We start from the raw sequence: 21,909 nt of genomic DNA, 5'->3' as shown, positions 1-21,909 counted from the left end.
ACTCTGCTTTTAGGCCACTATCATACTCGAGGGTTTACCACTGCCATTACAAGCTGGCAAAAGTGTGCCAATGAATTTATTCACACTACGGTAATTAAATAGTCAGCTGTTTGATTTTGCATGTTTGAAAAAAAGCTTTAGAAATATTCAGAATTATTATTTGTAGTTAAAATTAAAAAAGAGCAATGTTTGTTTCAGAGTTGAAACATTTCTTTTCTTAGATTTTGTGGCTCGTAGGCTTTATTGACAGGAAAGTCCAGTGTAAAATGGGGGATGAGAGAAAAGGGAGGACATGCAGTAAATTGTGGGAGTCGGGAATAAAGCTCATGACACTGCGGCCGGCTGCATATGTGCTGTGTCTTAACTACTCGGCCACAGGGCTTATCTTTACTTAGCATCACAGCATACAACTAAATTAAATAGGCTAATGTCTAGTCTAGCGTGCAGTGAATTGCATTTTGTTTACGCATAACACCAGATGTCCGTTCAGACAAAACAGTCTTTTGTAATCCAGGCCTGGGACTGAAATTATACACATATTTTTATCAACTATTGCTCCTTGTCTCTTAGCATGCTAGCTTTGTTTGCAATGACTAATTTATTCTAATGCAGATAAAGGCACTTTACATCCTGCATCGTATTGTAAAAGCAACTAAATGAGCCAACATTTACATAATCTATGCATTTAACAAAGCATTTTATTAAGTAATAAATAATAGAGAAGCTACTGCCGAAGACGGCAATTTTTATCCAATTAGGCAAATTGTTTTAATGTTGTTTTCATGCGAAAACAACTGTGTGATGCTATCCAAGAATGTTGATTTATTGTTATGGTGTATTATCAAGAATGTACAAAGTGGGTGCAGATTGTAGAACCATGTGGAAACAACTACATACGACTATCAGTTGTTTGTGTCATAGCGCTATATGGGCAGGGTTAAGAGTTCAAACTCGACTCACACATTCCAAACGTAATCTTTGATCTATTTCCACCAATTAGAAGTTTTTAGAAACTCAGTATTTTATTGAATTACATGGACTTTTCTGATCAGATCAATAATTTATGGTGAGCATCTTATGATACCAAAGTCCAATAATGTCTTATTGATTATGTTGTGTTGGTTATATTATATTATTATCATATTATAACTACACTATGGGTTTGCTAAAAGTGGAGCATCCGAACACTTTTGTATGTGTGTGCTGGAGGGAAGATTTACAGCCGGCGCTCGGGGCAGAGTGACGTACGGCTTGATTAAATCCCTGACCTTCAGATCCAGAGCAGGCAATCAGCGCTCACACACACACAATCAGAGAATACTTAACACCTTTGTGCAGACCAGGGCCAGCGCACCAACAACCAATCAACACATGGAGCATCATGTCACACCGCTGGTCCTTCCTCACACACAGTTCTATAATCAAAGTAATAGTCATGTTAGTGTTCAATGTGCCATTTATATCCTCTATAATTGCTGCACAATTAATGAAAATCATATCATTTTTATATCACAAAAGAGAAATTATATAGGTAAAAGTATGTCCTCTGCCAGCAACAAAATGTATTTTCTTTTTTCTGTATGTATAAAACCTGTTTGCTCTTGTATTTGTTTGAGATTCTTTTCTTAAATGCAATTCCCCTGGAGGCTTTGGAAATGTACACTGACACTTGATTTAATTTAAAAGGACTTTTTGGCAAGTATTTTTCATTGTAATAGAAAGTATAGCGTGAAATAAGGGAGAAGGGCAGGGAAGACATTCAGCAAATGGTAAGAGCTGGGAATCAATCTCAAAATACTGGGCCTAGCATAATGCTGCTGCTGCTGCTGCTTGATAACCGAGCAACACTGAATCACAAATCTAAACAAAATATTATCCGGGAAGGGGGAAAAAAATGCTACAAAGTGCTACAGATTGTTGAATTAAATTACTGTGCTTGTATTCAATGAAACTGTAAATAATATCTTAGTTTTGCTTTTTTCCTTAACAATTATTCAAGGTTTTGGTTCGTATTCAGTCACACCCAAGCCACACATTCAATTGCACTTTTCTAGCAACCCTAATTTTCCCTTACTTTAGCTTTTACACACGATAATGCTATTTACCGCTTGTGGCCGGAAAAGGGCTTATGAGAAAAGGAGACGCAGCCCTGCGGATGTAAAAATAAATACATGCGTAATCTATATTCAGATTACCAAAGAGGAATTGCATTTTACTGCCAGGAATGCAAAAGGGAAATCATTCAGGTCCCCAATCCATTTTGTTGCTGTGCTATTGAGCAGTAGCACAGATTTGCCGCTGCAGTTTTATGACTCCACATAATGACTAATATGCACCCGTTGTAACAGCCGCTACACTAGTCATATTATGTTATTGGTGTATTTGAATTCCCCACAAGATATTGTATAAGAGGAATAACATTGGCATTGGCATTGCTGTGTTTTTTGTTTGGACTGAGCCTGTGGTAAAACTGGTTGTTCGGGTCTCTCACGTCACATTACATCATGCCACAGACTTATGACCTCGCGGGATCTGTTCTACCCACTTTCAATCAAACAAAGGCTGTTGTTTGTGTATCCTGTATCCATGCGTTTGTGCCTGTTTAAGAGTGGGTCATCGGGACATATGTGTGATCCATTTGGAGGTTTGTCAGTGTCAGAGGGATGCGGTGTGTGCAATTGACCGGACAATATGGGATACAGTGGGCTCTAAATGTTTATACTTAATAGGGGTGTCAAGATTATTAGGTTAATTGATAATCGTGATGATTTGAGCCATAATATTATCTTAAAGACTAAAAAATAATAATTGCAAAATTTTTAGGAGAAACGTTTAGTTTTTTTTAATTCAATTTGTAGAAAAGGGACCATTTTCGAGCTAAAGTAAGTCTGTTTTAAGTTCAATTAAACTAATTTAACAATTTTGGAAGCAAAATTAAGTCTTTTCTGCACACCCTTTCTCAAAAAAGTAAACCTAAATGTGTAAAGTGCTTTTTTGTCAAATTGATCTTTCATGAAGTTTGATTTCATAAAGCAGGTCACATGTTGAGGAGTGGTAATGTGAGAAGGAAACGAGAAGGAAAGACCATAGGATTTTATTGAGAATAATCGTTAAATTGCAATGTTATTCTGACAACAATCGTTACATTAACAATATAATAAAGATTTTTTTTTTACCGCATTGTTAGTCGCTAGCAATGGAAAAATCTGAAATTACAAAATGTCAAAGATTTCATTCAACTGTTAATGCTACAATCAAAAATATTGTTATTGAAAATGTATTGAACTAATCCTCCATCTTTCTTTGCAGCGTGTAGACCTGGTACATACAAGGCCTCAGCCACAGACGCCTACTGCACCAAATGTCCACCTCACAGCTCGTCTCCTCAGGAACAGGCCACCGAGTGCATGTGTGAGAAGAGCTACCACAGAGCTGAGAGTGACCCACGCTCCATGTCCTGCACACGTGAGTCCACAAACACTCACACACGCTCAATACTCATTTAGGTTTGTTTGTTCCAAGAAGTCACAAAACGCTACTTGGCGCCGTGACATTTCATCAAAATATAACACAGATTTTTTTCTGTGTTTCAACAAAGTGTAGAAAAGAGTAAAAGAGCGAAACAGTATGAAGTGGATGGGTTGTCAAATACAGTATATGGCGAGGCAGTGGCAGACACAGAACATACAGCGGGTCAGACCACGGCCTGCACACACCTAGGCTCAGCCATTATCAGATTATGGTAGATTACAGTCATGAATCGTTGCAGCAGGTGAGACATGACAGGTGTTCTAGTGGAAAAGAGCACACATCCAAACATGATTGGGTCCTCTCTAACGCTCCGGAGCATTAGAGCAAAAATAAAAGGGTGAAAGAATTAGTCATCAGCAGACAAAGAAAATGAGATTGAAGACTAGAGCAGCGGGGAGAATGTAGAATATCAGTGGAATAGTCCCAGTGTCATAAAGGGCCAATCAGTGGTGATTATGATGGACAGTTAAGTGTGGCCTAGTGTATGGAGGAAGGAAAAGGGATGTATTAGCAGGATCAGAGAACCTCTATTCAATAGATGTATGAGTGACAGGCTCAATTATCCTCAGCCAGGCCCCCGCCCCCATGGCCAGAAAACCCCCATCTCCTGTATTCTTCTGGGGGCTGTGCCATGGGGAGGCCTAATCAGGAAAGTTGCAGGCTCTGCCAGGCCCCCCTGGGGCTCAGGCTTGGTCGGGCCTGATGACATGTCAGGCTTAATGGGCATCCACTGACACATTTCCATAGATACGTGCACTGCAGCATGCAGTAGGGACCAGCCATAATCAGCGCTTTTCCATATGAACAGCTCCTATAGACCGGCCATCATAATGACATACATGACAACTGTGCTTTGTAGGTTGCCAGACTATCCTGCCCGGATGTAATATTTAGCACTATTCTGTCAGTTAGCGAAGACAATACCCGGAGGATATACGCTTCATAAAATAGAAGTGTTGTAAAACCCTGTGAGGTGGGATTTATTTAGTACTACTTTGTTATGCAGCTTGTATTCAGCCATGGTCCCACTTTTAGATAGTTGTGCCTTCATCAAAAGAACTAAACGTGGGTAGAAACAATGACCATGTCCCATTGGGTAAACCAAATGGAGACAGTGGGCTAAAGTTATTAAACAACTTAGTTTGAGGATCACATGAGTGGCATTTGCAGAGACAAATTCCATTTTTGTTTGCCAGATAATTACTAGATGTACCAGTGTGCAACACTTTGTCAGTGCTACCCACTTGAGACATTCTGTATTAGTCAGTGAAAACACTTTAGATACTGAGTCATTGGAATTTGGCACTTTGAATCACATTCATATACTGGAGTGCCACTGACATATACTATATAATATTAACATCAAGTGCTTATCAGTTGTGAACACGTTTTATGATATAGATGGTGAAGCTTGAAGGTGAATCTTCATTGAGTGAGCTTAAATTGCTTTTTGACAAAGTGGCACAAATAACCAAAGTGACCCTGACATAGACCAAAGCAAGTTCCACAATAATAATTTGATCATGTTTTCCCCTGCAGGTCCTCCCTCTGCCCCTGAAAACCCAATCTCCACCGTGAATGAGACGTGTGTGACACTGGAGTGGTCGGCGCCTCGAGACACAGGGGGGCGGGGCGACATCACCTACAGCCTCCACTGCAGGAAGTGCTCCGACGATGGCAGAAAGTGCTCCCCGTGTGGCAGCAGTGTGCACTTCATCCCCCGACAGTTTGGGCTCTCCTCCACTACTGTGCTAGTCACCGACCTGCAACCGGACTCCAACTACAGCTTCACCGTGGAGAGTCAGAACGGCGTGTCCGATTTAAGCCCCACGACGAGGGGAACAGTGGTCATCAACATCACCACCTCACAAACGGGTAGGAGGTGTTTTCTAAAGCAATATTGGCATACTACAGTGTACGTTATGTCATTATACCTTATTTTAGCACTCAATAATGAAGAGCTGTCAAGTATGAATTAAGGTATTACATATTTCTTAAAATGTTACTGCTATAAGGTTAATTTTGACAAAACAGGCTGGGTACGTTTTGGTTTAATTTGTTTAATTAGATTTTGATTCTGGAAGTTAAGATGAAATCTCAGCAACTGTACGGCGATTACCAGAGAAATATAATGAAATTTAGATCATTTTGTGGATGTTTTCAGGATATGCAAAATTTCAATATTGAGCATATCATTTATAGTAAAACATGCCACAAAAAGAAAAATAAAGTACAATTGAAATAAGTTGTAAACTGTCAATTAAGTGTATAAGGTTATATCTCTGTCCGTTTGTGATTAATTTGACATTTGACATTTGTCTGATAATTAAACCTTGACAAGTGCATTTAAAGACATGGTTTAAGCCAGAGCGATTACACACAAAACAACACCTCCGATGAGACGTACAGCTTCCTCACAGTGTGGAGTAGATGGAATTTTCTGTTGAGATGAGCATGTGACATTTGCTGATGACTAATAGGCCTAATAAGTGTAAATGTGAAGGTGGAGGAGGTGGTTCATGGGGGATGGAAGCGATGAACCTTGCTGTTAACCTCATTATGACTGCACGTGTCACTTGTAGCGCTCCTGCATATTATTCAGTCAAATACACTTGGAATAACACAAGCACATGTCTTCTTGTGCTATATCTCTGCAGATGAATACGCGCTGCCATGTCACACTCACACAAACTGCACCTTATGCGCTAGCACCACACACTGTATACAACATCAGGCAGTCGTTAGATAAATCTGATGGTATTGAGAAGAGGCAAATGTTTGTGAAGAGCACAAAAAGCCAGGTCTTTGTGCCACTATTCAACAACAATCAACAATAACTAGACACTTTATTAGGTACACCGGCTTCTCTTGAAATATAAACCTGCTTAAAACATGCTTAAAATCAAGCCACAGTCCTGAAAATGGAGATGAAATATTGTGGCTAAAACATACAAGGATTCCACACTATGTCAGTTGATCCAAGTAAAGCCGGTCCAAAAAGTTAAACTATTCAGTGAGAATGGTTTACGATGATAGAAAAGCGAGGAAAACTTTAAAACAAACATCGCTTGAACAACCTTGTAACAAAAGCCAATGCAGTAAGTTCAGGGGGCTTCTGATGATTTACCATGACTTTGTGGTTATTGCTTTTATCCTATTTTTATTTCACACAGTGAGCGTTGTGTTGAAGGAGAGGCGGAGCAAGGACAGCGTGACTTTGGCCTGGCAGGGTCCAGAGCGGCCCAATGGAGCCATAGTGGAATATGAGGTCATCTATTACGAGAAGGTGAGACATATTTAGAATCACACTGTTATAAAGACTTCAAGTGGGATGAGAAAAAAAACAAACAAAAAATCTAGCGTTAAATCCCACAATAAACAGTCTTTTCCCCCCTTGTTTACTATATTTAGGCTGTCTATGACCTCAAGGCATCCAAGTATTGACTTCCTCACCAAAAGAAACTTGTCTCCTCTCCTGCTTTCTTTATCTCCATCATAAGCCATCCCCTACTGCTCCCACCAAGCCAATTACCCACACATCTGTCGAACAAACCTTGTAAAACACCGCCAAGGTGATGAAATTAGGGCTGCCTGTATGTGCTGCGGGTGATTAGCAGTAAAATAGTGTTAATCCGCGTTGTAGAGTGTCCTCCATTAGGTAGCGTATCAAGCTCTCTGTGGGGAATCAGCTTACGGACAGACACACACTTGTTCTTTATTCATCTTCCCACACGCACACCTGGGGGAAGCAGAAGAAACATGGCGGGGCGCGAGTTGAAACATATTGCCCCAAAGTGTAGATTTGGCAAGGCTAAGATTCGGGACTGCGCAGATGCTCATGCATAAATGCATCTAAGTGGTGCAATGATGAGCAGATAAAAAATGTGTGAGGTGAACGTGGCCCATTGGAAGGTTAAATGCAACATAAATTTCGTTATCATATCCCTCGTCTATGTTATATCCAGAATTCAGTATTTGCTTCGCTATGCTCCGTTCAATATGGAATTTTCTGTAGCCCACTTTGTTTGACCTTGACAATATTGCTTTACGACCAAGATTTAGGATGCTATCTAATTGCAATATTTAGTGTTTAAATAATAAGGTTGAAAAAAATATAAAATTAAAGTACATTTTGGTCCTGACCCACCATTAAAGGTGAACTATGTAATTTTAGTGGTGTTTTCTGGGTCAGCCACCTGCTTGTCTCTATAGAGATGTTATTGCTTCACCTGGAATATTCCACAGTATGGCATTAAACATATCCATCTTGCAGTTATCTAATCACAGGTGCCTTTATACTGCGTGGATCGTCTCTCAACAAATCTGACCTGTAACTTGGTCAGGAGGTGTCACCTGCTTGTCTCCATGGAGGACGTTTAATGCCATAGTGTGGAACAGTCCATGCAAAACAATAACATCTCCATGGAGACAAGCAGGTGACAAACTCTCCACCAGAGAAGTTACACAGTACACATTCAACTTTCAAATATTATAAAATTGCACGCAGCAGTCTGTAAATTCAATATCTCTCAACTTGGATGATGTTCTTTACCCCATCATTCGCACATTAAACATATTGTGGCCTGCCATGTTCTTTACGGATATTAAAAGTGCGTACTAACTGTTCTTTCGTCATTACAGAACCAGCGTGAGCAGAACTACACCGTCTTGAAAACTCGCTCCAACATGATGACAGTGGACGGCCTCAAGCCAGGGACCACCTACGTGTTCAGGGTCAGGGCGCGCACAGACGGGGGCTACGGCAGCTACGGGGGAGAGATCGAGCTGGAGACTAGTCACGAAGGTACGCGCCAAGCTTGTGTATAGCAACTTATTTTATCCACATATTTCATTTCCCACCGGGTTTCAGTCCGGAACAAACAATAAAATACACGCTTGATAGGAATAGCTCGCTAACCGTGACGCTCACAAAATAAATGCAACATAAATTGGATGCTGAAGGTCAACAATAAGGAGAAAGATGAGTGATTATACCTGGGCTAATGTATTCCTCCTGCAGATTAAAGAGTTCACTCGCACAAAATAGCTTTTATACCAGCACAGACGCTCATTTACATTTTACTATGGAAAGATGATAATATAGAACTGTGTTATTTTATGTTTTCTTTGATTAAGAGGACACATTGTTAACTTATTCCCTTCAACTACAAATATCACAAAGGACTTAATCAATAGATTAAATAAGTAATGAATTTAAAGCATATGCCAAATCATTTAACAGACGTGTTTTGACCAACACAAAAATGCCCAGTTCCAACACAGGATTAATCTTTAAATACAGGAGAGCAGTGGTCAGTGGGTCAGCCTGCCTCTGTGCTCCTCACACACGTTTCCTGCAGGTTATAACAAATCACGGCTTTGACCTCTTATATATGCGCAACATGCACTCCTCTGTCCCTCCTCTTTCTATCCTCTGTCCCTCTTCTGTTCCTCCTCCGTCCCTCCTCCATCCCTCCTCTTTCTCCCCTCTGTTCCTCCTCATTCTCTCCTATGTTCCTCCTTTTTCTCCCCTCTGTTCCTCCTCTTTCTCTCCTCTGTTCCTCCTCTTTCTCTCCTCTGTTCCTCCTCTTTCTCTCCTCTGTTCCTCCTCTTTCTCTCCTCTGTTCCTCCTCTTTCTCTCCTCTGTTCCTCCTCTTTCTCTCCTCTGTTCCTCCTCTTTCAAAACCAAAGAAAGACACAATCTGTGAATGACACTTAAAATAAATGTAGTTTAGCCTATATAATCTCAAATTCTTACTGTTATTTCAAGCTAATATGTGATTATATAGTAGCATTTTTTGTTTTATTTGATCATACTTTATCATTTCTCGAGGCTGTGGGGTGTGTGGATACATTTTTTTATCTCCCAAGAGGGGCGCACCAGAAAAAGTTTGAGAAGCTCTGTGTTATATGAAACATTCTGAGGACTTTATGCCATAATAAAATATCAATGTCACCCATTGCTAATCTCTCTTCTGAAAACCATGGATAGCACTATGATTACCCAATGAGTCAGTGTCAAATTTGCTGTTCAAGCGCACACATGTTAATCTCTCACTATGGCAACAGTAGGTACAAACTAGATCTAATATCCTATCAATATATTCTATTTTTAAATATGTGAACAATAAACAGCTACACCCTGCCACTGATCAGATACTCTGCAGGAATAATAAGGAAGAGATACAGATCAGAGATGTTAAGAACTGAAAGCTCCTGACCGTGCATGGAGGGTTCCATCCCAAATCCAGCCCCCTGAGACTGTACACTAGCTGTAAGGCAGGAGGCTGTGGACTAGTGAGTGTGAGAACCACTATCCAGGATGAAACACCCGAGATCCACAAGTACATCAAGGCTTTCTTTAATATTCCACTTGGGACCGGCGCAGATGCTGCCCTGGCTTTCCTCACCACCTCTTCAACCACCTCCCATGATGGTTCACTGGTGACAAGTGTAATCCCTGTTATGCTTGGGTTATTTTTAAGGATCTGATGTTTGAGAAGGTTGTTGTGGGTCTCCTTCAAGAAAGCCTCAACCTCTTCTTTTGAGCTGGTCAATGTGGCGACTCCCCAATTAGTTTTGGAGTGAAAACTGCTATTTAGCTTAAGCAGTTCAAAGAAACATCGAGGCCAACTGATTTTACTGTAATATTTATTGTGTGTGTTGACTGTGGCAGTTTTGAGATTTTACATGTAATAATAAAAAAGTTAAAAAAAAATGAAACGTTTAATAAAAAGAAAGTCTATTTAACGTAAATGACCGGAAAATAATGTTTTTAACAGTTTCTGGCTGTATAAATATGTAATAAATGATATCTTAGAATAAGGAATAATCAGTAAAGTGTTTTTAAACATTGAAAGTTCAGTTTAGTTCAGTGTTTGTCCTTGATAGTACTATAGTTACATTTTGTCACTATTAGTCTCACAACAATTGGTAGTTTTTGTATCTTTCAAACACACATAAAAGTAAAGACACTGTTCAATGTCGGCTTTGAGACTAAATGGAAGCAAAAAGTGCGTTCTGAATACTCTTAAAAGTGCTAAACCTTCAGCCTTCAATATATACTGTAATTGTATGTTATCTTTCAAAACAACACTAAGCAAGAATGAAATACATTAATCAATAAAGCATTGTGCCATACGTAACATAAAAAGTGCAGAAATTGCCTTGATGCTGGAAACATTAGACTGCAAATAGCTCTCGCTCCCTCTCTAACAGGAGCGGCGGATGTGGAGTAATGATCCTTCCATTTTGGGTTATAATGGGAAATGTTCCACAAACCGCTGGTGTTGTACCTCTGTCTTGTTATGTCAGGACCCTCGGTTAAATGCCGTGTCGTGCCTTATTGTACTCTGTCACACAGTTTCATTACTGTGCCGTGTTTTCTGGTGCTAAAGAGAGCATTGATTCACACATAGACAGTGGGGCCAGTCATTTAATGTATAGAAAGTGTGACTCTGTTTTAGATGCGTAGTGAAGCATAAAGCTTACATTAGGATAACAGCCAATAATCAGTGATAGCAGTTTAAAGGACACATTTCTGTCCTTAGGGTGGCAAAGGGGGGAGAATGGATAACGTCCTGTCATTTCAGAGTGGGATGTTGCAAGTATACATTGTACTAAACAAAGGGGTGTACACACATTTTTCACTGAGGGCCGCTTAGATTATAAAAACATATCCAAATACCCAAAGAGTGATGGTCAATACAGTAGATCATTTAGATGGGTGCATTTAACTCAGCTTTGATAGAGCCACTGTACTTCAATAAGACTTTGGAACATTACTTTTAGGCCTGTGTCACAATGCAATGTGATTTTACTGAGAAATAAGAGCTGCACAATTTGGAAAAAAATATCGAATTGCTTTTTTTCTGATAAGTATTACATTTGCTATTAGATATGTGATTTATGTTTTTGCAGTAGAAGTTTACACAGACAAAAAGAGTGAAAATAGGCTTATGAACTGACAAAGAATCATATGCATTTTGGAACATTTGTGTACAGATATAAACTACAAAGCAGAATAAAGCAGGATATTTTGTCGTTTGTGGAGGAAATTATGTTACTTAAATGTACTAATTGCGGAATAAACTAAAATTAAAAGAATCCACACATTTTCGTTGTCACATCTCATTATATATTTGTATTTAATAGGTAATTATTTAGTTAAATAATGTATCCCTTGTATAATAGAGCTATTTTATAACATCTGCTCCACTGTCAAGTTCACATACTGTAAATTATAGCCTTTGCCAACCTGCCAGCAATCACATGATGGTTATCTATTCTGATCAAAGCCATCGATCGCTATAAAAGTGCATATGTGTGCGCCGGTAAATGTAATAGGAGATCAATGCATATTTGTGACAGCCCCCGGGCATTGGCTCGCTTCTTCAAACACACATTGGGATATATACACACACACACAGGCACGCGTGTCCGCTCATGCTTAGCAAAGCCAGATAAATGGGGTATTTGTTTTGAGTAATGGCTCGATTGGTGTGGCGTAAAAATCAATGCATCTTTGTGGAAAGTTCTCGGCAGCGAGTCCTGTTATGTGCAATGTTAACATATCCACTTGGACAGCGAGGCCAAACGGGGAGCGGGTCTCACGTCGGCTCTCATATACACAGAGTGAGAGGGCTTTTCATCAAGAGCCGAACTTACTATTCAATTCACTTCCTCTGCTCATTTTTAGTTCCTTCTCCCTACTCCTCCTTCAATCTGGTCTTTTATCTTCGTTTCAATTGCTATCATTTTTCACTTGGCTGCAGCTCTCCTCTAAGAGCCTTTTATTTCCTAAAGTTTTAGACTGTCTCTTTCTTATTTGTAGATGTTCTGGCCATTGGAGACCCAAATCAATCCACTATCCTTGCCGTGTCCATCGCTGGCGGCATCGTGCTACTCATCTTCCTGGTGACTTGCTTTGTTGTGAGTGGAAGGTAAGGTCGAAAACACATCTGGCATATGTTACATGGTTACAGTAAAATGGCTACACATTTCATACTAAACAATTTGATGCGGTGCAATGCTTAAAGGAAAGAAAAGAAACAAGACCAAGTTTGGGCAATGTTGTCAGTTGCAATGTTGAAAAGTTCTGATAATATGCTTTACCCTCATGTTCTCCAAGAACTCAACTAAGTGCTGCAGGAAAGAAATGATGAGTCCATGAAATATTAATCTTGGAATTCAAAATTAGGTACTGACTTCAAACCAAAAATACCTTGGTATAAAAAAGGCAGAAGGAGAGGGAATTATCATCTTTTTTTCAATGGATTTGATACTGCTGGGAGCCAATGACGGACCAGAATCACTTTGAGGTTCAGACACTGACACGTATAATCTGATTTGTCATGTAGAGGAAGGTCAGGAGTTAAGGGGATTATAGAAAGTGAATTTTGAGTGCAGCAGCTTAGTGGACACTGGACAGGGAAGTGAGATGTAACATAATCTATAACAAAATGAATAGGCTACTTTTATAATAAAATATATATATATATATATATATATATATATATATATATATATATATATATATATATATATATTATTATTGCCCAGCATAGTCGTCGTGAGGGGAATACCAGAACAATACTATTTAGCACTACTACCTAGATGACTTTTAATTAAGAAAGTAATTGAAAGCACAGTATTTTTTCTATTTGATTGAAAAAAAAACATCTGTAATTTAGATTACAATGGATGTTTTACTTTAGAAGGAAAGGAAAATGTCCCTACTTTCCCGTTGTATGCCCTGCTAGATGAACCAAAGCTGGCTCTGTTTTGTACGTGGCAGCCCTCTCTATGATGCGCGTCTTTGAAGGTTAATGCTGTGTCTCTAAAACGAGGCCATAGTGGCGACGGAGATGAGAGGCAGAGAGGGGAATAAAAGAATACAGATTGTTGTGAGAAGATGAAAGCCCAGTGAAGCTCTTTGGAAGGGGACGACAGCCTGTGCAATTTACTGCTGCTGTAACTGTTTGTCTACAATGGGCCCCGGACTAGATTAGCCACATGTTAAAAACTACCCGCACACACTCACTAATGCAGGCCGGCTAAAAACATTAGTATTGATTCAGGTGATTGCTTATCAGGCTGAGTGCTCTATTCACTATTGACTCGGAGGGATGTAATCAGCAGAGACTGTCCTCCCTGCCGTCCAAGTGACTGCTGTCTGAGAGTTTTTAATCAGTGGGGAACTACTGCATAAGCTTCAACATATATACCATCAAAGCAACCTGTTAAACTTATTGTCCCAAGATGACACTTGAGTTATCAGGTTTTCAAAGCTGTGGAGGGGATAATTTGACACATGGGTCAATGCGCCACAGTCAATGTCTTAACTATGTCTGCGTATACTGTCTTCCCGTAGAGAGAAAGGCATGTTTTATTTGAGAGACCTTTGTCAAGTCAAGCAGTGCAACTAATCAGTATTTAGCTGTATAACATATGACAAGTTCTTAAAAAGACAGCTCCTTTTGGTCAGATCTGAATCCATCAAAACCTTCATATTATTAGAATTAGTATTAGGATTCAGGTCATAGGCAGTAGGCCATGTAGACCAACAACATGGAATATTTGTATACACTACACACAAACATCCTATAGGTTTGGATAAAAAATATATGCATTATCTTGGTACAAACTGTATTTTTCAATTACCCTATTCATGATGTCATCCAGCCAACCAATATTTTTTTTTTCTTTAAATATGAGCCAATGTATAGAGGTACTAGTATTTTACATAATTCATGCAGGATCATCAAACCCAAGCATTTTCTTCCACCTATATGCATGAGAGTAGTGTTGATTGCTGTTTTTATTCAGCATGTGTGCTTCTGGTGTGGTTTGGTGCAGGCGGCTCGAGCAAAAATGATGCGTTAACAAAGACTGGATGGTATAGACTTTGGAGGAGGAGGTGATGATGGAGAGAGCGGTAGAAGGGCTTGAGTGGTTAGTAGAATTTGTGAAGAAAGGAGCTGTGAAAGATGAAAAGAGGGCGAGAGGAAAAGCGGGTGGCCGATTGCACCTTTATATGCAACACAAGTGTCATCTGGCACGGTTTCACTGGAATTTAGAGAAAATGTAAAAAAGAAAAAAACATATATCATCCCGTATCCTTCCCGTCTGGCAGAGTCCTTGCCTCCTGCTTTTCATCTATCAAAGATGCCATCTTATCCGTCAATCACACAAGAATCCATTTTTCCAACATGTTCTCATTTCGCTCCCTTCAGCCCCGCTCTCCAACACGTCTCTCTGCCTTTCATTTCCTGTTCTGTTCCTGAAATTCAGTTTTGGATGAGAATTTGCAGCGCAATTCACGGCCCCGACTGGTGTAATGTATCTAATATTGGATGCATTTGCCCTGGATGTGGATCATAATGAGATTCAGGGGGAAATTGACGGGGAGGGCTTGGACTGCTTGAAGTATTTCCCTCTAGACATTTTAAAGACTTTTTTGTCCAAATGTCAGCCGTTTCAATCATTGTCCGAGAGCTCTTGTACTTTGATTTTCCATAGACCATGTTCTTGCTCAGATGGGATTTGTTGGATGTCAAAAGGAGCCAAATGAAATACAGGAAGTAAGTACGCATCTGCATTGAATGACATCAAAGTTTAAAAAACTTTTCAATCAATAATAATCATACTTAGTTACACCTCAGTTGTTGAATAACATTAACTTGATCTTGTAAAGCCTGAAGGGGGAAAAATATAAAAATATCACTAATATTGTGATTTTTTATTATAAAATATGCCAACTTTGAGTATTGGCTATGTAGTTTACGTTAAAACAAATTACAACTGGTATGAACTTTTGATCTAATCTGTCAAGCAAGGATATATAGTGATATTTCACTCTCTCAGAATACCTAGAAGTAAATCATTTAAAGACACGTTGTAGCACGTTCTGTTGGATTGCCAAAATATTGTCTTAGAGTCCTTATTGGTACACTCAAAAAAATAAATATACATTTTTGTCAGTATTGCCCACCCTTACTGTAAAGTGTCCTTAACCGGATTGTGAGTGACTAAACCATGACAAAGTGTATTTTCTCCTTTGTCTTGCGAGTACAGTTGCTTTGGCCTTACCAGAACAACAGGCTTTTTACTTCTGACGAAAACTGTTTCAAAAAACAAACCAACAACATGAATGCGACCGGCCATTATGCGATTTAACAATTCCCCTTCAAACACAAAACGACTCAAACATTATCCTGTCGGGCAATTTCCTTCCTGCTTTTACAGCCACATTGCATTTGTGCTGGCAACGTCCCAAACAGCTCCACCTCATAAACGTCCTGATTTGCAGTGCCGCTCTGCTCATGTTTAATACACCACTGTTATGCTATTGTTACCGCAGGAGGGAAAACACTGGAAAACATCAAAAACCTCTTCAGACGCCGCACGCCACTGACAAATCACTCGAGTTACTGCCACGTGGTCGCCATTATTGCTCTGTGAGAGAATGCCATAGCTGGTAATGTGCGTGCTAGAAGTTTGTCCCTCCCGAGGCACAGACTTGGCAGGTGCGAGCTTGCTAAGGACTGGCATTGCGACGAATCCGGCAGATGGCCTTTCACTCAAAAAGCATTCTCCTCTAGCTTCTTGTTAAACATGTTACAGCTTCGCCCTTCCCTGCATCTGTGTTCACTGCTTTTGTCTGCAGCCTAACGATACAGTCTTTGTAGTAGCTGGAGGGTTTGGCCTGATGCCAGGCTGCTGTAGCCTTCTTGGGTTTGGCTTTTTAGGTGATACAGTACACACTTTACTTTAACACGACAGCAATAGTATGTCATTATTACCTAGATACGGACTGAAAACTAGAATGAAAACTAGATACATGTTTGAACAAGTATTGATGCATAAACAAATCACATAAATAACAAAGCTGGGCCTTTCCTGGATAGTTTTAGAATGGAAGAACTCATAATGACGTCATAGAAGTCATTATGAGTTAAGAAAAGAAGAAACTACTATTATTTAGTGTTAAAATATTCTATTGTCAGTATGTAGTATTACTCTTTATTCTTTGTGACAAAATTAAGCTTGAAATTTTAATAACCCGACAAAACATACTTAATATTTTATTTATTTTATTTATTGAGGGGGGAAAAAACAGACCAATCAAAAATAAATAAAATGTGTAAATAAAAAATAATAATTACACATTTTAAAAAAAAGAAAGAACAAAAGGTATAGACAGGGCGGCACCAGAGTAAAAAAAATATATTTTATTTTATTTGAGATTACTGTTTTAAGAATAATGCATCCAGATGAAAATAAAGTGCAAGTTTAAAGCATACCATGTCCAAAATCCCATTTAGTCCAGCTTCATATATATTTTTTTAAACCTTTTTGGTGGGTGGTTGTTGTTTTTCTTTTTCTTGTGCTTTTGACTCATCCAATACGTGGGAAACAGTGCTTGTAATTGATTATAATTGTACAAAGACATACATTAATTGTACTAATTATGTACAACTAAGCATTTACCATATATATATTTTTTGTGTAGGCTACTTACATTTTAAATACACTGTAGAAGAACAGTGTAGAAGAAAGTGGTAGTACTTTTTGCTGTGAAGTTGGCATGATATTCTTTTCGAGTTCCCTCTCATCTGCAGCATCTCTTAATCTCGCCTTTGTAGACTACTAGATCTGCTGTCTGGCTACGAGACATCCAACAGCGAGTCAAGAGCCACAATCTGTTAAGGAGAATGTCTGGAAATCAAAGGGAAAAAAGGAACTGTGGATATTTTGCGTAATAGTTGGTGATTTTTTAAATAAAGACAAAAAGGACAAGGCCTCAATTGCAAAGCTTACTTCTGCACAGCGATACAGAGAGCGTTTCAAGTTGAGTCTAACAAAGGCACAAAGTAAGAGCTCCAGGAAAATGTGATGTCTTTAGAAACTTGAAGACTGCAGCTAATGGAAAGAGCTCCCAGCTTTACCTTAACACGTCCTGATGACATGCACGCTAGAAGAGGTAGCATCTGTTGCAGCCTGGGGTGATTCTCAAAACTCAATGAGTGCAAAGAGAGAAGAGCATTGTAATGGGGAGAGTTGATGAAAGGTGTGGTGAAAAGAACAGGCGAGTTAAAAAGGTAATGAGAGACTGGAATGAAATCAAAGAACTGCCACTAAACAAATACTTCTTTGTGTTTGAGAAAAGGAACTGGGAAAGGATGGAAAATGAAGGGGCTCTGTGTGGTTTGAGTAAAGGTTGATTCTGTTTGTTGCTGGGGGGAAGAGAGATTGCGTGCATAAACGGTAAAAAAAAACTACTTTATGTTACATTTACTGACATTTGGGCAACAAACTACAAAGGATATTTAACAAAAAAGAAAGAAAATGTGATGCTGCCAAACTGAATAAAATTACTTCGAATCCACTTAGATTTGGGGTGAAAATTTAACAAAATAATGGAATCTACTTTGAATTATGCAAAAAAACAAGAAGCCGAAAACACAAACAACAGCAAGCATCTTGCCAAATGCCTCGCCAAATGGAAGCCGTGCAGAATTTGCTAGAGATGGGACTCATCCAATATAGCCCTGTGGGTGGTTTTGGGGTAGTTTGCTTGATAATAACAGTAATAATGCTTTCACAACCAAAACACTGTGAGACAAAGACGCCTCGTGCACATGACAATAATGTGTGTAATGCTATTAGACACTTTTGTATGTGTTGCTTATGGGCTGCTACTTTCAATTAACGTGGCTAAGCTGTGGGGTGTATCCAAATCGAACGCTGTCTGCAAAACGCCTGGAAAAGTAGCTTACATCAAACAAACAATTATGGCATCATGTCATTTCAGGTGCAAGAATATCTCGCGGGGCTTTTTGCAAAATGAGCAGATGTTTCCGTGGGATGCATCAGATGTCCTGTAAACATAGCATGGACACTTTTTTTTTTGGGCCTTTTGAGACTTTATGGTGCGTTTTACCGTTCTTGTTAGCACCGCGGCTTAATCGAGACCAGTCATTACGCTGATTGGTTTCACACCTAGCTATTAGCAAATATATGGCTACACTTGAGTTAATTACACCCAACACACTCCCTCGTTTCCTTTCCTTGTCTCCTTGCATCCTCGTGTTGCGTGACCTTTTGCCAGGTCGTTAAAAATCCCTCTACATTACACTAATTATGCGCGGGACTCTCCTATCCTATTCTTTATGGCCTTTTTTTTTGCTTTCCATGTTCCTTTCCACCTTTATTAGCACCGCCTGTAATGAGACAAACTAAATTAAATGTTTCCAAACAGCGAGCTAATGAAACAGACAGCTTTATTAGTCATAACTCTACAGCTTTTTACTGTTGGTCACATATAGGGGTGAAATTCAACATGGCGTCACATTCACTCACATCAGCCACATGGCTCACACCACGCCTCATTCTTAATGAATTAGCACTAATCAGCATTTAGAAAAACCACAGAGTTTATTAGCGTCCTGTCAATTTCTATTTTGCAGCCTGTACGCGGTTTAATAACACCGAATGATTTCAATCCATTGATTTCTGTTACAGTAATTATATTTCATTAAAGGCTTAATATTAAATGAAATAGCCATTAATATGAGTAATGAGCAGCAGAGATGAGCACAGCGGGGTGCGAGATGTCATTTTATTGTGTTGTGGAGCAAGGGTGACTAATGATGTAGTGATTTTTTTCATTTTCATTAGCCTGAGGAAAGTGCAAGGGGAAAGAAAGAGGAGGCGAGGGGGTGAGGAAAGGAGACACTTTATTCTGTCTGCGTGAGTGATCATACTTTCACTGCACCGGTCACTTTTCTATACTTTCAAAAGCCGGCACTTTTATCATCATTTTAGCTCCAGCTTCCCAAATGGATTTCATGGTAAGAATGTAATATTTTGTGTCAAAAATGGTCATCTTTGCTTTTCCTGCTATACCTGGAGTGTTATTTACATTTTGTGTCAAAATCCACTGCAGATCGTTACCATCAACTCTACTCTCTTAAAGGCGCAATGGACGATTTTTCGGCGATTTGAGAACGCAGGCGGAAGTGCGCATGCGCACTCCCCCGTGCGGACTGATACAACACACACGTGCGTTTGTTTATTAGCGCAACGGATCGCATTGCATCTCTCGTCTCCCGTAGATTTCTGTCCACTTCTGCGTCAGCTCGAACTGTCTTTCTCCGTCTTCATTTTGCCCCGTACACTGAGGGAACTATATTATGATAGATCAATGCGCTTAGACACGCGGAAACGTGGGGACGAGCCTGACGCGGCTGCAGGTGAGCGGTAGGTGTGTTTTATGATTGATACGTGGCAGGACAAATGATTTATCCACGCCACGAGGAAATATTATGATAAAAAATTTGCTGAAAAAAATCGTCCATTCCACCTTTAAGTTTGTAATGTCAAGTTAATGTATGGCTATATCTAAAGTAGGAGGATTTTGATTCTTAATTATTAGACCTTTTCTTCTACATAACAGGGTTGATATTTTTTGTTTACTTTTTCTGCCAAATCATGCCAGTTAAATATACAGCAAACCCAACCACAGCTCTGTTTAAGTTGAAGTACAACCTAAAAGAGAGCAGTGTAGTCATGTTTGTCCAGTGTCCTCTTCACACAACTGTTCAAATAAAGCTTTTTGTGCAAGTGCAAATATCGAGCCGATATATCCGACATATCTCTAATCGTACACCGTTTCTTTAGCTGTTTTTTGTATTATTTAACAAAAGGGCAGTTTAATTTTTGTCAAGGTTTCCTCTTTAGCCTCCAGTCTATACTTTTATTACAATGTAAATCTTTGTCCGGCAAAGTTCCCCCTGCCCTCTCCCATGTTATTTGTTCCTTAGGACAGTGTTACATTAAGGACATTCTGAAGTACATTGCATTTTTCACAGTCTAAAAATTGGATTTGAGATACGATATGTAAGTCAATGATTGGCTGTATAATGGTCTTCTGTTGTCATATAGAACTAACCTATCCAATATAAAGCCTTTTCTTCCTTTCAGAGGACAAAACAGAACAACTATGGCATTGAGGGAGCAGAAAGAGCAGAGGGTTAATGGTACATGTGGGCTATTGGACAAAATGATTTAAGTTAAAGCAAGGATTAACGCTGACTATAACACCCCCACGAGAGATAAAGGGCAATGGAAAACAGAATGGGAAAAGACCGGGAAGTGCGAGGGAGGAGGGGCTGCGCTAATATATGGATAGAGTTCTATGAAGGTGGAATGACAAATGGGTCTCGAGTGACAGAGTCTTATATTAAAAAGTAAATTGATATGCAAATGTGCAGTGTGTGGCTTTGGATGACGAGGGTTGCCTGTTGTCCGCACTCAAGTGGAACAGAATAAAAAGGGAAAAGTGAGACTGATATATCTAGGTTTGATTTGCCTGTATGTTTTTGCTAGTGGCCAAAAAAAAGGGAAGGAAAGAGCAACGCAATGGCAGCTAAACGCAACAGTGGTTTTTCAACAGCGAGATATAGTTCAACTCCACAGTGCAGCAAAGCAGTACAAGGTAGCAAATACTTATATTGTACAGCAATGTGATTACTTCAAAGTAGACCTTTAATGACAAGTAGTAATAGATTTTAGTAATGAGTAAAAACTAATGGCTATAAATAAATACCAGTACTTATTGGGCTATTAATATTTGTAAACCAAATCATTCAGTCACTCTCAGTTAAAATGAGAAAAATAATATACTATTGTTTTTAATACATCATTTAATTATTACGGTAATCAAATGTATCTAGCATACATGAATCTGTTAAGGCTTGAGAAGGATAAAGAGCAGATTCTATCCTGAACCTCTATTTGGCAATTGAAATGTTTTTTTTTTCACAGACCTACACTCAAAAACAAACGTCCAAGAGTTTTCCAATTGAGCCGCAAAATCCTAACAATATTCAAGAATACACAACTTTTGAGCAAGTTATTTTTTTAGTCAGTATTTCTAGCATGGAGACAATAAATTCTTATCTAATTTTGCAAAAATGAATGAATGATGAATTACATGTATTAGCGTATTTAAGAAATAAAACCAATCCTCTGTGTACGAACAATATTCTCCCTAATATCCAAATTCTGATAACAAATTAGATTGGATTTGACTCCAATGACATATTATGCAAAACACGATCTACCTGTAGCCTCCAAACATGGCCTCCACAGGATACTCTTGAGTGGTTGTAAATTACAGGTACAGCAGATCTATATGTGTGAGACAGAGGCGCAGCTGTGGAGGGGAAAAACAAAAGCCAGCTCCATGTCAGGGGTTCGCGCCATGCTTAAGATTGCGGCGCTAATGATTCATGACACTTCTAACTGGAGAGGAGAAATGAGTTTCTAGGTAATTACTATGGAAATGTGTTCATTCCCCTTTAGAAATCCACC

At 39.2% G+C, this 21,909-nt stretch overlaps 2 protein-coding genes across 6 annotated transcripts in view; both read left to right on the top strand.

The window, feature by feature from the left end:
- epha4b (eph receptor A4b) overlaps positions 1-21,909 on the top strand; it is an 81,522-nt gene that overhangs the window by 40,024 nt on the left and 19,589 nt on the right. For all 4 annotated transcript variants that reach the window (XM_072441272.1, XM_072441271.1, XM_072441270.1 and 1 more), the window contains exons 6-10: positions 3,310-3,465; positions 5,071-5,406; positions 6,705-6,817; positions 8,173-8,335; positions 12,365-12,473. In XM_072441272.1, the coding sequence (XP_072297373.1) occupies positions 3,310-3,465; positions 5,071-5,406; positions 6,705-6,817; positions 8,173-8,335; positions 12,365-12,473 (877 nt within the window). The remainder of the gene's footprint in view (positions 1-3,309; positions 3,466-5,070; positions 5,407-6,704; positions 6,818-8,172; positions 8,336-12,364; positions 12,474-21,909) is intronic.
- The window catches only part of LOC140356384 (phosphatidylinositol 4-phosphate 5-kinase type-1 alpha-like), a 155,279-nt gene that overhangs the window by 126,557 nt on the left and 6,813 nt on the right, over positions 1-21,909 (top strand). The gene's annotated exons all lie outside the window — the stretch shown is intronic.

The sequence above is a fragment of the Eucyclogobius newberryi genome, unplaced genomic scaffold, assembly GCF_026437365.1.
Source record: "Eucyclogobius newberryi isolate DKJ021-1_F unplaced genomic scaffold, fEucNew1.0.hap1 SCAF_12, whole genome shotgun sequence".
NCBI classification, from domain to species: domain Eukaryota; kingdom Metazoa; phylum Chordata; class Actinopteri; order Gobiiformes; family Gobiidae; genus Eucyclogobius; species Eucyclogobius newberryi.
This window is presented reverse-complemented; position numbering and strand designations above follow the sequence as displayed.